At 36.8% G+C, this 13,528-nt stretch overlaps 1 protein-coding gene across 1 annotated transcript in view; it reads left to right on the top strand.

Annotated features, from left to right (window-relative positions):
* Positions 1-6,540, top strand: part of FCHO2 (FCH and mu domain containing endocytic adaptor 2) — a 129,250-nt gene extending 122,710 nt beyond the window's left edge. The window contains exons 24-26 of the mRNA XM_043488544.1: positions 570-634; positions 3,674-3,838; positions 4,156-6,540. Coding sequence (XP_043344479.1) covers positions 570-634; positions 3,674-3,838; positions 4,156-4,178 — 253 coding nt within the window. The 3' untranslated portion in view covers positions 4,179-6,540. The remainder of the gene's footprint in view (positions 1-569; positions 635-3,673; positions 3,839-4,155) is intronic.
* Positions 6,541-13,528: the final 6,988 nt, after the last annotated feature.

The raw sequence follows: 13,528 nt of genomic DNA, 5'->3' as shown, positions 1-13,528 counted from the left end.
ACAGTAGCTTCAAGCCAGAATAAACAAACTGGTTTGCTGTCCCCACCCAGACTTGAATGATTCAGTACTACTTTACCCTCAAAACATGTTACTTCTCTAAACTTTTTCATTTAAAAATAAAGATAATTATTTTACAGAGTTAAATATACTATCTAGCATATCTATAGGAAAACCTACCTGGTTAGTGTTTAGTATTAGTCCCATCTCTTAACTGCCTCTCTTGCTTCCTCCATTAATGTTAGTATATACTCTAACTACTCTTTGTTTATACTGCTTCACCATTTAATAATAAAACTATTTTCCTTGAGTAATGAAGGTAGTTGATCACCTATACATTGTTTTCCTTTCTCTGATCAATAGAAATTATATAATTTGGTAAATACCTACTTATTAAGAAAAATAATAGTATTTTGTTTATATTATTGATAAACACATTCTCACCAGTGATACTATTCTAAAGTAAATTTAGCACTAGTTCTAGTGAAATATTTAAAATGTATTATTGGAGTGCTCATCCATGTACAAGGCATTATACTAGACACATTAGCTGAAGATATTTGTTCTTACAGGAATGCAGAACAGATGAAAGCCTTTTGGAAACTGTCTGGTATTTCAGAAAAATCAGAAAATGGAGGTAAGTGTGTGCATGGTTTTTTTGTTTATAATGTAATGGCACTGAAAATGGATCTTTTAGGCATGTTTATGGGAAATTTTCTCCTGGAATTTCATGCCTTCAGTTCTAGAACTGACCACTAGGTGGAAGTTAATACCGTAAAGAAGAGTGGACCAACTGAGATGCAGAGAACACATTTTTTTCTTCTAGATTGAATGTGAGAAAATGTTTCTCTGTGAGAAAATGTTTTGCTATAACTTTATAAATATTAATGTAAATGTTCCTTATGTTCATGTGCTAACATTAAGAGAAGATACCTATTAATTTATAGACGTCTGGGAAACCTGATAATTGAAACTGATAACTAATTAATTAACATGCTCTTTAGTTCATTCTGTTAATAGGGTCTGCCTGGCCTCCCGGAAATAGTACAGAAGCTTTCAGGCTTTAAAAACTCCCCTTGCCTATCTTGCTTACTCTTTCGCAAGAGAACCTTTCCTTGGTCATTTACCCTTATTAAAACTATTAACAGCCTTTAATTCTGTGATCATTATTTCAAGGAGAAGCAAGTTAATTGCCTCCTCCCACCATGTCTGCATTTGTTTGTGTTCACAATGCAAAGGAGAAGTCTCTACTAGTTAATTGATCACTCCTAGTATATCCTCTTGGAGAAGGCAATGGCAGCCCACTCCAGTAGTCTTGCCTGGAAAATCCCATGGACGGAGGAGCCTGGTAGGCTGGAGTCCATGGGGTCGCTAAGAGTTAGACACGACTGAGCGACTTCACTTTCACTTTTCACTTTCATGCATTGGAGAAGGAAATGGCAACCCACTCCAGTGTTCTTGCCTGGAGAATCCCAGGGATGGGGGAGCCTGGTGGGCTGCCGTCTATGGGGTCGCACAGAGTCGGACACGACTGAGGCGACTTAGCAGCAGCAGCAGTATATCCTCTAACTCAATTTAGAATATAATTCCCAGGACAGTCTTTAACATTTTAATTGCAGTTTCTCTTAATCAAAGGAGACTTCTCCTACCTCTTTTGAATGCCTAATTGAATCTCCAATAACTTTTCCTGTTAAACGTAGGTTTTTTTGGCTTTTCAAGTTTTACTCACTTTTCCTTTTGAACATTTTAAGCATCATGTGATTAAAATGTAAAATATATCATCAGTAGTTTTCTTAAAGGTATTTCTGCATAGAAGACCAGGTACATACTTGTATTGTTCACCTCCTGTGCTGAACTAGGCTTTTACTACTAGAGAACCACACATTGGATGAAATAACCCAGCTAATCTCTGGTGCCTTTGTTCATATTTGGTCCTTAAATGTTGCCTATGTTCAAGTGGCAAATGTACTGATTTTTACTCTAGCTGTATGGCTAGGAGATAAAACTGAAATTCCTAGTTGACTGGAAGTACAACCAGTTAGCAAGGAAGAAAGGGTATATTTTCCCCATATTATTGTAGATATTTGCCAAGAAGAGAATTTGTTCTCTGAAAAACAGGATACAAATTTTCTAACTGGGTATTGTAATTATAGTTTCCCTCTGCTGTTCAGGTATCAGAGTGACTATGTGAGGAAATGGAAACATCTTACAAATGTGGTTCTGATTTGGTTAGTCAACCTTTAAAAAGAGATCCCCAAATTAGAATACTATAAAGTAGAAATCTGTTTCTATTTTGGCTTTATGCTCCAGAGAGGAGCAGGAAATACTTCTGAAGTTTAAGGGTTGCCCTGGTGACTGCTCTTGGCCTGTGGTTGCACTGTCACAGAACTGAGTTGCGTTATCACAAACTAAAAGTTTAAGGAGGACTTGGACACGGGCTAAGAGTTAGACAGCAATTCATTTTCCCAACTGGTCTGTGTGCCACCAGGTGCAGTAGTATAGGATGTGTCTTTGTTATATTTTCTTTCAGATTTCTCTCTCTGGTGTTCCGTTTCTGTACGGGGAATCGCAGAATGTCACTGTTTCTACCCAGCGATTCTGTCTACTTTCCTCAAAACCAGAAGCCTGGGAACCCTCCCTCCTAGGCTCCTCCTCCTGTTTACCGTTCGATTTTAACTCCTGACTGTTTTCCAAATTCATTCTCCTCTTTCCTTCCCCTCAATGTAGTTCAAATACACTTTTCCTGTCACCTAGAGTCCTAGACCATTTTATTGACTTTTGGGTGGTGTCCCTACTTGCATCTTGTAGCTTGCTGCCCTTCTAAGATTCTTACCTGAAATGTTTTCTCTTCGTTGTCTTTGGCGGCTCCCTGTGGTTATTTCTTATCGTGGTCTGTAAAGATACATAGAGCTTTTCCTAGCTCCCAGTCTAATATCATCTTCTGCCCCTTTGCTCCCCTACGTCTGTTCTCCGGATCTTCTGGTAGATGTAGTTACCTTCAATGCATCGTGCTGTCAGCTCTCCCATCTCTGCACCTGTAGTTACCTTTTCCTGAAATACACACCATCATCCCCACAGCATTTTATATGCTTTGTGTCCATAGCCTTTGATAGTTTTTTTTGCAGCATTTATAATATTCATAATTATATACTATTTCTGCCAGACTGAGGAATGTGGAATAAATGGTTACATTGAAAAGAAAGCCCCTCAGACATATTTGGCATGATTTTAAAAAGAAAGGTGAATACAGAGGTAATTACCGATACAGCTTTTCCCAATCTTAGCTATCTTAGCTTCTGAACCTCTCCCACCCCATGGTACGCAGCAGTCATTTCCCTTTGGCTTTCATTCCCATTCATCGCTTCCAGGGCTTACTTCCTTCCTGCCCTCAGCCTTACTTATCTTTTGACTCACTTCGACACACACAGAGCGTAGGAACATCAATAGTAAATCCCTCTGAAGACCGTTATTAAGTCAAAGAGAAGCATGGACTAAGATTACTTAATGAAAATTCAGATTCACTGACTAAAATCTGATTTGAAAACAGGACAATGATTCATTTACACGGGTTTAAAGAACTTGCGATAGGACTGACTTTTTAGCTTTTACTTACTCATTTGCCTTTTTTGGTGTGAAATATAGTATCCTGTATAAGTTCTTTGTTCTTTTCCTGTAGGTTCTGGGTCCCTCAGAGCAAAATTTGATCTCTCAGAAGGACCCAGTAAACCCACGACACTCGCAGTGCAGTTCCTCAGCGAGGGAAGTACCCTTTCAGGAGTGGATACTGAGCTCGTGGGCACTGGCTACAGGCTTTCCTTAGTAAAGAAGCGGTTTGCCACTGGTAAGTTGGGAGATTTTAAGCTTTTTCATGTACATGGGAAACATTTATATTCTACCAGTTACTAAATGACTTTCAAGTAGTTTATAGTCTAAAGGCATGGAAGTGTTTCCTTTGACCTTTGGTACAAAGTGCCAGATAGAGACACGCCTGGGAGAGAGAGTACTCATGGTCAGTATAGCTGAACACCTGTGATCTGGTTCTAATGTACTGTAAACAGCAGATGGGGACTGGGGTTTGTATCTGTAACCACAGTGAAAATGTCCTCCTTTGAGTTCATTTGAAATTATAATTGCAAAGGTCTACTTGGTGTTTTCCAGGACGATACCTGGCGGATTGTTGATGGGCCTGGGAAAGTGGTTGCCTCAAGGGAGCAGTACACACCTGCCGTTCTGCATTATTTTTCTTTCCAAACACTATTCTGACTTGTATTATATCTTTAAGAGCTGACTACAAACATTAAATTGCACTTTTGAAGTGAGTCACCGAAAGAAATAGCACTGAAATGATTTTCAACGCTGTAAATGATCAACTGCAATATTCAGGAAAGCACATTTATTCAGCTTCTCAGTAAAATGAAGTTTTTATAGGCTGGAAATTTTAAGTTATCTTCAGTGTCTATGTTGAAAAAGGGGCTTATAGTGTAATATAAGGCCTGAAATTTCAGGAGAGCAAGCACAAAATAATTTAGCTTTCTATAAGTTTTTAGAGTCAGAGATAGCTTTTAAACTTTTAAGTTTGATATTGAATGGATACAAACAGAACATGAATTCTAAGTTTGGGATAATGTTGATAACACTCAATCAAATTGAGTTATGTGCCATAAAGTAATCAGACCAGAGTCCAAGGTGTATGCAAAATTTATAATTTGATTCTCATATAAACATATTAATAAAGTGTAAATGGTGTTTTATATGAGTTTTTTAATCCTCAAGTGCAATGTGTTTTAAAATAAGCTTGCAAATGACAGCAGAGAAATTTGCTTCTGCAGTTAACTTTATAGAAGTTGTGATTGTTTTGATGAATTAATGCTGTAGATTTAATTTATTTTTATATGGATTGCATAATGTGTGCCTTTAAAACAATAACAAAACCCAGAAATGTGCCTATCCAGTTTGTGTTCATTCATGTGCCTCACTTTTTTCCTCACAGTCCAGATTTTGTATTCAGAACCTTAGTCAAGAATTTTTACAAGATAATTGCGATTTTTATAAAACTCTTTGGTTGCAATTGCAATGGGAATTCAGAATAACTAGAGGACAATTTATACTTAAGAACCCTGGCTCCCTTCTTTAGTGTTACACTGTAGCCACTAGAGAAATATAACTAATGGCATATGTTTACAGGGAAAAAGATTACCTTCAAATGTTCCATCTTAACCTTATCAAAAAATTCTGCAAAACCGTAATGGTAAATTGGTAACTGGCATTTTAACTCTCAATTTAACATTTCCCCTCACTCTTATTATTGGAAATTTATATATTTATTTACTGAATGTGATGTGAGCATGAGTTTGTAGTAGTTTGTGAGGAACATGCTTTAGAAAAGATCAGTTTTGGCATTTCTCAACACTTGGAAAAATTAGCAGTTTTTATGTTCTTTTTCTTATCTAATCACCACCTACTAAAAATGAGGAAACTATTTGAAATGATGGATTGGGTTAAGCATTTCTTAAAATAAACTACTAATATTAAATAGTAAAAAACCTAACTTTATAATAAATCCTGATTAATTGAAGGAAGTAAATATTTTGGACAGTTTCATAATTTACAAATGGGAATTTTATTTATAAGGATAAGTACCAGTGTCCTGCATTTTGCATAGAAGTAATAAATTGTGTTATATCTAGTAAATTTATATAGAATCACTAATTGTTCTCCTAAGCTCTACAGAAAGGAAAATCCCTCCCTCTATACATTTATGTAACATCTTGCTATATTAAATACAGCAGAAAATCTACTCATTAGCAATATATATATATAACACAATATGTGCTTTTTTAATATATTCAGTGTTAGCCCCATTCTAAATTTAGATTTGACTAAAGTAATACATAAGACAATTTGCTAAAATTTTCGTCTTTACTAGATACTGGACAGAATTAGAATTTCTAACATATTGTACCCTTTTAAATGCCAATTACAGTCCCTTACTGGAATCTTAACTAATTGCTTTGCAGTCAAACTGCTTTTATTGGGCAGTTAATATTTTATTATTGGATAGACACCATTATATTCACCAGGTTTGTTTTTAATCAAGTATTACCTTAAAATGTACAAACTAATGAAATGGTTATACTTCTGCACTTTCTTAATTACCAGTCTTCATACCAAGTGTTGGTACATAAATTTGTATCGGGTGCAGGTTACAATTTTGAAGCCATATGAGTTTATATTGATTTTTTCATTTAAGAATCCACTAATGGTGTAAAAAAAGACCAATAGATTTTCAATGGGAGATGTATTTTAGCAAGCTGGTTCTTGCTTATGTATAGTGATAAACTTTGTAGCTGCCTCTTTAACCAAGAATTTGTAAACACAGAACTCTTAACAAATGTGAGTTTTTAAGAATTGTTATTTACTACTTTGAGTTGTAATTACAACAATGCAAATCTTAAAATATTTTGTAAATATTTTTGATTTTTCATAAAAATGTAAATTTTACATAAAAGTTGTACCCTTAATAAACATGTAATATATAATTTATCAGTTGGTTTGTGTGTTGTACTTTTGTTGATAGTAATAATAGCTATGTCATGGACATTAGGACAAGGCAAGCTTGGTAAGTAATGAATAATTGGTTTTGAACTTTGTATCACCATTTAGACAGGCATAGAGATTGGTCTGTTACTGAGTTTTAATTGGTTTATAGGAAAACTTCATTTAGCATATAACCCAAAAACGTAGAAGTTGTTTAACAAGGGATTATTTTTGTTTCTAAATATACTTACATTGATGTTAAGCTTTCACAAATACTTTCGCCATGACCAGGTTTTTAGGAACACAGTGTCACAGTTTCAAAATTATACTCTTCCAAGGAATATCAGGCTTTCAGAAACCAGTGGATTTAGAAAGGAGTTTAAAAAAAAAAAAGAAAAAGATTTCCTCATAAATACTGAAAATTTTGCTGAATCTGTGTCATAAAAAGGACAGGTTGTGTCGGGTTGGGGAACCTGTGTAACAAACAGGTAGCACTCTTACCATTCATGTCATAGACTTCACTTATTTCTTCATTAGTCTCCTTTTTCCCCTTCCCCTGCTCCCACCTGTTATAGTGAATGATGCTAGCTGCTATAATAAGTAAGGTCTCAGGAACTTAACACTGTAAAATAGTATTGCTCACATCACAGTTCTAAGGAGGTTGGAGGAAGAGCTCTGCTCCTCACAGTAATTCAGGGCAGGCTCCCTCTGTTTTTGTACCTCTGCTCAAAGTCTTCTCCATTTGGCCAGTGGATGGGGAAAGAGAGAACATGGGTATTTGTGGGCCAGGCCCAGAATTGGCATTATTTCTGTTCACATTCATTTAGCAACAACTTGATCTGTGCTCTCAACTAACTACAAGGAAAGATGGGAAATATATAGTGTGGCCATGTGCCTAGGAGGAAAAGAAAACATGTTTTGATAACACGGTAATCCTCTGACATGTATCCTACCCTTTTCTCTATTTAGTTAACTTACTTTATTCCTTTCTCCTAAATGTATTTAATGGTGTCTGTGGCTTTCACTACGAAGGGTCTGTTCCATCATCTCTTGCTATATACACATATTTTACCCCTATTTTAAATTATATCTGATTATTTCCATATTTCTAATTATGATATTTATGATTATTTATAACTCAGAAACCAATGCTTTAGTATGCAGCGTTTCATCTGTCAGTAATTTTTTAACTGCAAGTAACACAAAATAAAACTAAAAATGTTCTAAACAAAGTGTTTTTCACATAACAAAGTCTGTGAGTTTGTCTGTTGCTGTTGTTGGACAGAACAAGTGATTCTCTTGGCATTTTTCTATGGTTGCAATATGGCTGCCACAGCTTCAGATCCCATGTTTACACCCAGATGTAGGAGAGGGGCAGTTTCAGGCATGTCTGTCCTTCTTGTCAGGAGGGTTAAAGCTTTTCCAGCACATTTCTGCTTACTTCCTACTGGCCAGAGTTGTGTAAGGGGCAGAATTGTTTAAAGTGACCTTTATTTTTTTATTTTTTTTAAAGTGGCCTTTATTTTTAAATGATAAAGGAGAAGGGGCTGGGAATGGCTTGAAGATGAGCTGGCCAGCAGATCAACCACAGAATTTCTGACTAGTGGCACTCACTAGTAGTAAAGAACCTGCCTGCCAATGCAGAAGACAGAAGAGACACAAGTTCAGTCCCTGGTTCGGGAAGATCCCCTGGAGGAGGACACGGCAACCCACTCCAGAATTCTTGCCTGGAGAGTCCCATGGACAGAGGAGCCTGGAGGGCTACAGTCCACGGGGTCGAAGAGTTGGACACGACTGAAGTGACATCACACCAGTGCACGTGAGCATGTTTCCTTACAGCATATTTCCCATTAAATCTCTGCACTTAGCCCAATCAACTTACTTGACAATTTTAACTCAGCAAGGAGCAGGGTGAACTTGAAAGTGCTCTAAATCTTTTTTTATCTTCAGAAGAGTGAATCAGTATAATTTCCCTAAAGAGCAGTTTCCCAAAACCTTTAAAAACCTTATTTATCATTTAAACTAGTAATTCATCACTGTTGGGAATTTGTCCTAAGAAAATGAGACAAGTAAGCAAAGATAAGTTTATAATATGAAAAGCTTGGAAGGATTGGTTAAGTGAGTTGATAACTCCCATTTAGTGAAATACTATATAGGTATTTAAAATAATCATGACCAAGGTTCTACTGAATAGCACAGCAAATACCTATAATAAACCATAATGGAAAAAAATATAAAAAAGTATGTGTATATATGTATAACTGAATCATTTTGCCATACACCAGAAACACATTGTAAATCAACTTCAGTAAATTAAAACAATCATGAAGGTCTATAGTCATTGATAATGAAAAGGTCAGTTTTTATTCCAATCCCAAAGAAGGGGGATGCCAAAGAGTGTTCAAACTACTGCACAATTAGACTCATTTCACATGACAGCAAGGTAACGCTCAAAATCCTTCAAACTACGCTTCCAATAGGACATGAACTGAGAACTTCCAAATTACAAGCTGGATTTAGAAAAGGCGAGGAGTCAAGATGGCAAAATAGGACATGCACTCATCTCCTTAAAGAACACCAAAGTCACAGCTAGCTGATGAACAACCATCGACAGGAGGATACTGGAACCTACCAAAAAAAGAATCCCCACATCCAAAGACAAGACGCCACAGCAAGACTGTAGGAGGGGCACAACCACAATCAAATCGCATGCCTGCCAGGTGGGTGAGCCACAAACTGAAGAAAAATAATACCAAAGAAGTTCTGCCACTGTTGGGAAGGTTCTGAGCCCCACTTCAGGCTTCCCAGCTTGAGGATCTGACAGACTACAAATCCCCAGGGAATCTGACCTTGAAGGCCAGTGGGACTTGATTACAAGACTTCCACAGGACTGGAGAAAACAGAGACTCCAGTCTTGGAGGCCACAAACAAAACCTTGCCTGCACCAAGACTCAGAGGAAAGGAGCAGTGACCCCACAGGAGACTGAACCAAAACTACCTGCTAGTGGTGGAGGGCCTCCTTGGAGGCGTGGGTTGGCAGGGGCTCATCACAGGGATGGGAACGTCCCCCTTGGCGTAAACCCTCTTGGAGGTTGCCATTAACCTGGCCATAGAGCCCACCATAGAACCCTTAGACCTGAGGGCTGGGTCACCTCAGGCCAAGAAACTACCACGGAGGGAGTGCAACCCCATCCATCAGCAGATAACTGAACTGAAGGACTTCACTGAGCAAGGCCCTGCCCAGCAGAGCAAGACCCAGTTTTTCCCACCACCAGTCCCTCACATCAGGAAGCTTACAAAAGCCTCCCATCCTCCTCTATCAGAGGGCAGACAGAAGCAAGAAGAACCACAGGCCCACAGTGACTTAAAAAAGCCACATTACGGAAAGTTAATCAGCATGAAAAAGCAAAAAGTTATGTCCCAGATGAAGGGACAAGATAAAAACCCCAGAAAAACAACTAAATGAAGTGGAGACAGACAACCTCTCAGAAAAAGGGTTAATGATAGTGAAGAAGATTCAGGATCTCAGAAAAAGAATGGAGGCAAAGATTGAGAAGATGCAAGAAATGTTTGCCGAAGAATTAAAGAACAAACAGAGATGAATAATACACTAGAAGGAATCAATAGCAGCATAACTGAGGCAGAACAGATAAATGACCTGGAGGACTGAATGGTGGAAATCACTGCCACAAAACAGAACATGGAAAAAAGAATGAAAATCATGAAGACAGCCTAACAGACCTCTGGGACGACATTAAATGCACCAACATTCGCATTATAGGTGTCCCAGAAGGAGGAGAGAGAGAGAAAGGACCTGAGAAAATATTTGAAGAGATAATAGCTGAGAACTTCCCTAACATGGGAAAGGAAATAGTCAACCAAGTCCCAGAAGCACAGAGAGTCCCAGGCAGGATAAACCCAAGGAGGAACACACGGAGACACATCATCAAACTGGAAAAACTAAAGACCAAGATAAAACATTAAAAGCAACAAGGGAGAAACAACAAATAACATACAAGGGCACTTCCATCAGGCTATCAGCTGATTTCTTGACAAAAACTCTACAAGCCAGAAGGGAATGGCATTATATATTTAAAGGGGTGAAAGGGAAGAACCTTAGAACCAAGAAGACTTTACCCAGCAAGACTCTCCTTCAGATTTAATGGAGAAATCAAAAGCTTTCCAGACAAGCAAAAGTTAAAAAGAATTCAGCACCACCAAAGCAGCTTTACAGTAAATGCTGAAGGAACTTCTCTAGGCAGGAAACAAGGGAAGGAAAAGACTACCTACAGAAAATAAACCCCAAATAATTAAGAAAATGATGGCAGGATCATACATTATTGATCAGTTCAGTTCAGCCGCTCAGTCATGTTCAATTCTTTGTGACCCCATATATTGCAGCATGTCCCCATGGACTGCCTTCAACACATTACTGATAGGGTCATAAATATCATTAATTACCTTAAATGGATTAAATGCACCAACCAAATGACATAGACTGAGCAGACGAAAACATATGCATGTATGCACTTTCACTTACTACATCACTCTGTTTGATCTCCCCAAATTGTATGTAACTGTTTTATACTGTTAGGTTAATCATGTTTTCATTATGGCTTGCAGTTGTAATTATCTTTTTTTTTTTTTTTTTGGTCTGGCTGTTGATTGTGAAAACTGGTAAACATCTTTTACTATTGTGGTTATGTGACCATTACTCACTTAATACCATTGTATCATGATTGGTCAACAGAAAAATAATAGAATTCTGTATCACCAAAACTACCACTTAATAGAAAAACCTGTAATTACTTTTTAAAATCCAGATACATATCAGAATTATCTTGGAATTTTTTGAAACATACAAAATGCACAGGTATTGCTTTTTTTTTCACCAGAGTTCCAGATGTTTCTAATGAGCAGTCATGTCTAAAAACAACTGGACTATATAAAGATCTTTTATCTAGTTTGTTTCACTTTTTCTCTATTTCATATTCATTGTTCCCATTTAAGTTTACATTTTCCAATTTCTCCATCTTTTTTTTTTTGGGATGTTCTTCCTTAAACCTTTAAGTAGTAGAAAAAAGCTTATATATATATGTAATATGTATAGTATATATAGTTTAGAAAACCTATGAATTTTTCCAAACTAAAAAATTAGTGACATTTTGATTCCACTTATTTGACTTACTATGAATAGAATGCTAGATTCCTAATTTTTAAAAATATATATGCAACAAATCTTCCTGTATAGCACAGGGAACTACAGTCAGTATCTTCTAATAACCTATCAATTCAGTTCAGCTCAGTCATGTCCGACTCTGCAACCCCATGGACTACAGCACACCAGGCTTTCCTGTCCATCACCAACTCCAGGAGCTTACTCAAACTCAGGTCCATCGAGTTGGGATGCCATCCATCTCATACTCAATCATAATAAACTAAAGGAAAATAATTTCAAAAATATATGTGCGTATGTGTAACTCAATCACAAAAGAATTCTATTTTTTGAAATTTAAAGATGTTTCTCTTTTTGCCAGTTTTTCAAAATGTCCTATAGAAATCTAATAAGAACACATGAGATACAACATTCTAAATATATTTATGTAGGATATAAGATTAAATATAAATCTATTATATTTAAATTATTAATGACATCATTCAAGGTGCTCCTGTTCTTATTTTTTCTGCACTTGATAAAATATTCTCAGAGAAATGTTAATATGTCTCACTATGATTATATATTTTTCTTTTCCCTTATATTTCTTCTCATTTTTGCTTTATGTATCTTTGTTTCTTTGTTGTTAAGTGTCTAATGGTTTATAATGTCTATCTTCTTTGTGAATTGTACCTTTTATCATTAAATATATTCATTAAAATAAACTAATTTTTAAAAAAAAGATGAGAGAATTTGAGGATACATACCAGTGGAAGGAGGAAGATAAGGTACTGGCAGTCAATTGCCACAGTAGTCCATAAAGAAAGTAGGGTGGGACAGTTGTTTTCTCAAAGGAAAATTTAACCTCTAAAAGCTAAGATGAGGTTTCAGTATGAAAGAAAATACTCTGTAGAGATGGATGCTGCTTATATTTAAATAAAAAAGAAAATATTTGAAAAAAAAAAGAAAAGGAGAGGAACCAGAGATCAAATTGCCAAAATCTGTTAAATCATAGACAAAGCAAGGGAATTCCAGAAAAACATCTGTTTCATGGACTCCACTAAAGGCTTTGTGGATCACAACAAACTGTGGAAAATTTTTAAAGAGATGGGAATACCAGACCACCTGACCTGCCTCCTGAGAAATCCTCATGAAGGTCAAGAAGTAATTGTTAGAACCGGACATGGAACAACGGTTCCAGATTGGGAAAGGAGTACATCAAGGCTGTATATTGTCATCCTGCTTATTTAACTTAGATGCAGAGTACATCATGTGAAATGCCAGGCTGGATGAATCACAAGCTGGAATCAAGATTGCCAGGAGAAATAGCGATAACCTCAGATATGCAGATGACACCACCCTTACGGCAGAAAGCAAAGAGGAACTAAAGAGCCTCTTGATGAAGGTGAAAGAGGAGAGTGAAAAAGCTAGCTTAAAACTCAACATTCAAAAAACTCATCCCATCACTTCACGGCAAATAGATGGGGAAACAATGGAAACAGTGACAGACTTTTATTTTCTTGGGCTCCAAAATCACTGCAGATGGTGACTGCAGCCATGAAATTAAAAGACACTTGCTCCTTGGAAGAAAAGCTATGACAAACCTAGACAGCATATTAGAAAGCAGAGACATTACTTTGCCAACGAAGGTCCATCTAGTCAAAGCTATGGTTTTTCCAGTAGTCATGTATGGATGTGAGAGTTGGACCATAAGGAAAGCTGAACACCAAAGAATTCATGCTTTTGAACTGTGGTATTGGAGAAGCCTCTTGAGAGTCCCTTGGACTGCAAGGAAATCAAACCAGTCCATCCTAAAGGAAATCAGTCCTGGGTGTTCAT

This window comes from Cervus canadensis, chromosome 16 (genome assembly GCF_019320065.1).
Source record: "Cervus canadensis isolate Bull #8, Minnesota chromosome 16, ASM1932006v1, whole genome shotgun sequence".
NCBI lineage: Eukaryota > Metazoa > Chordata > Mammalia > Artiodactyla > Cervidae > Cervus > Cervus canadensis.
The sequence above is the reverse complement of the archived record's forward strand: the minus strand, read 5'-3'. Positions and strand labels throughout refer to the sequence as shown.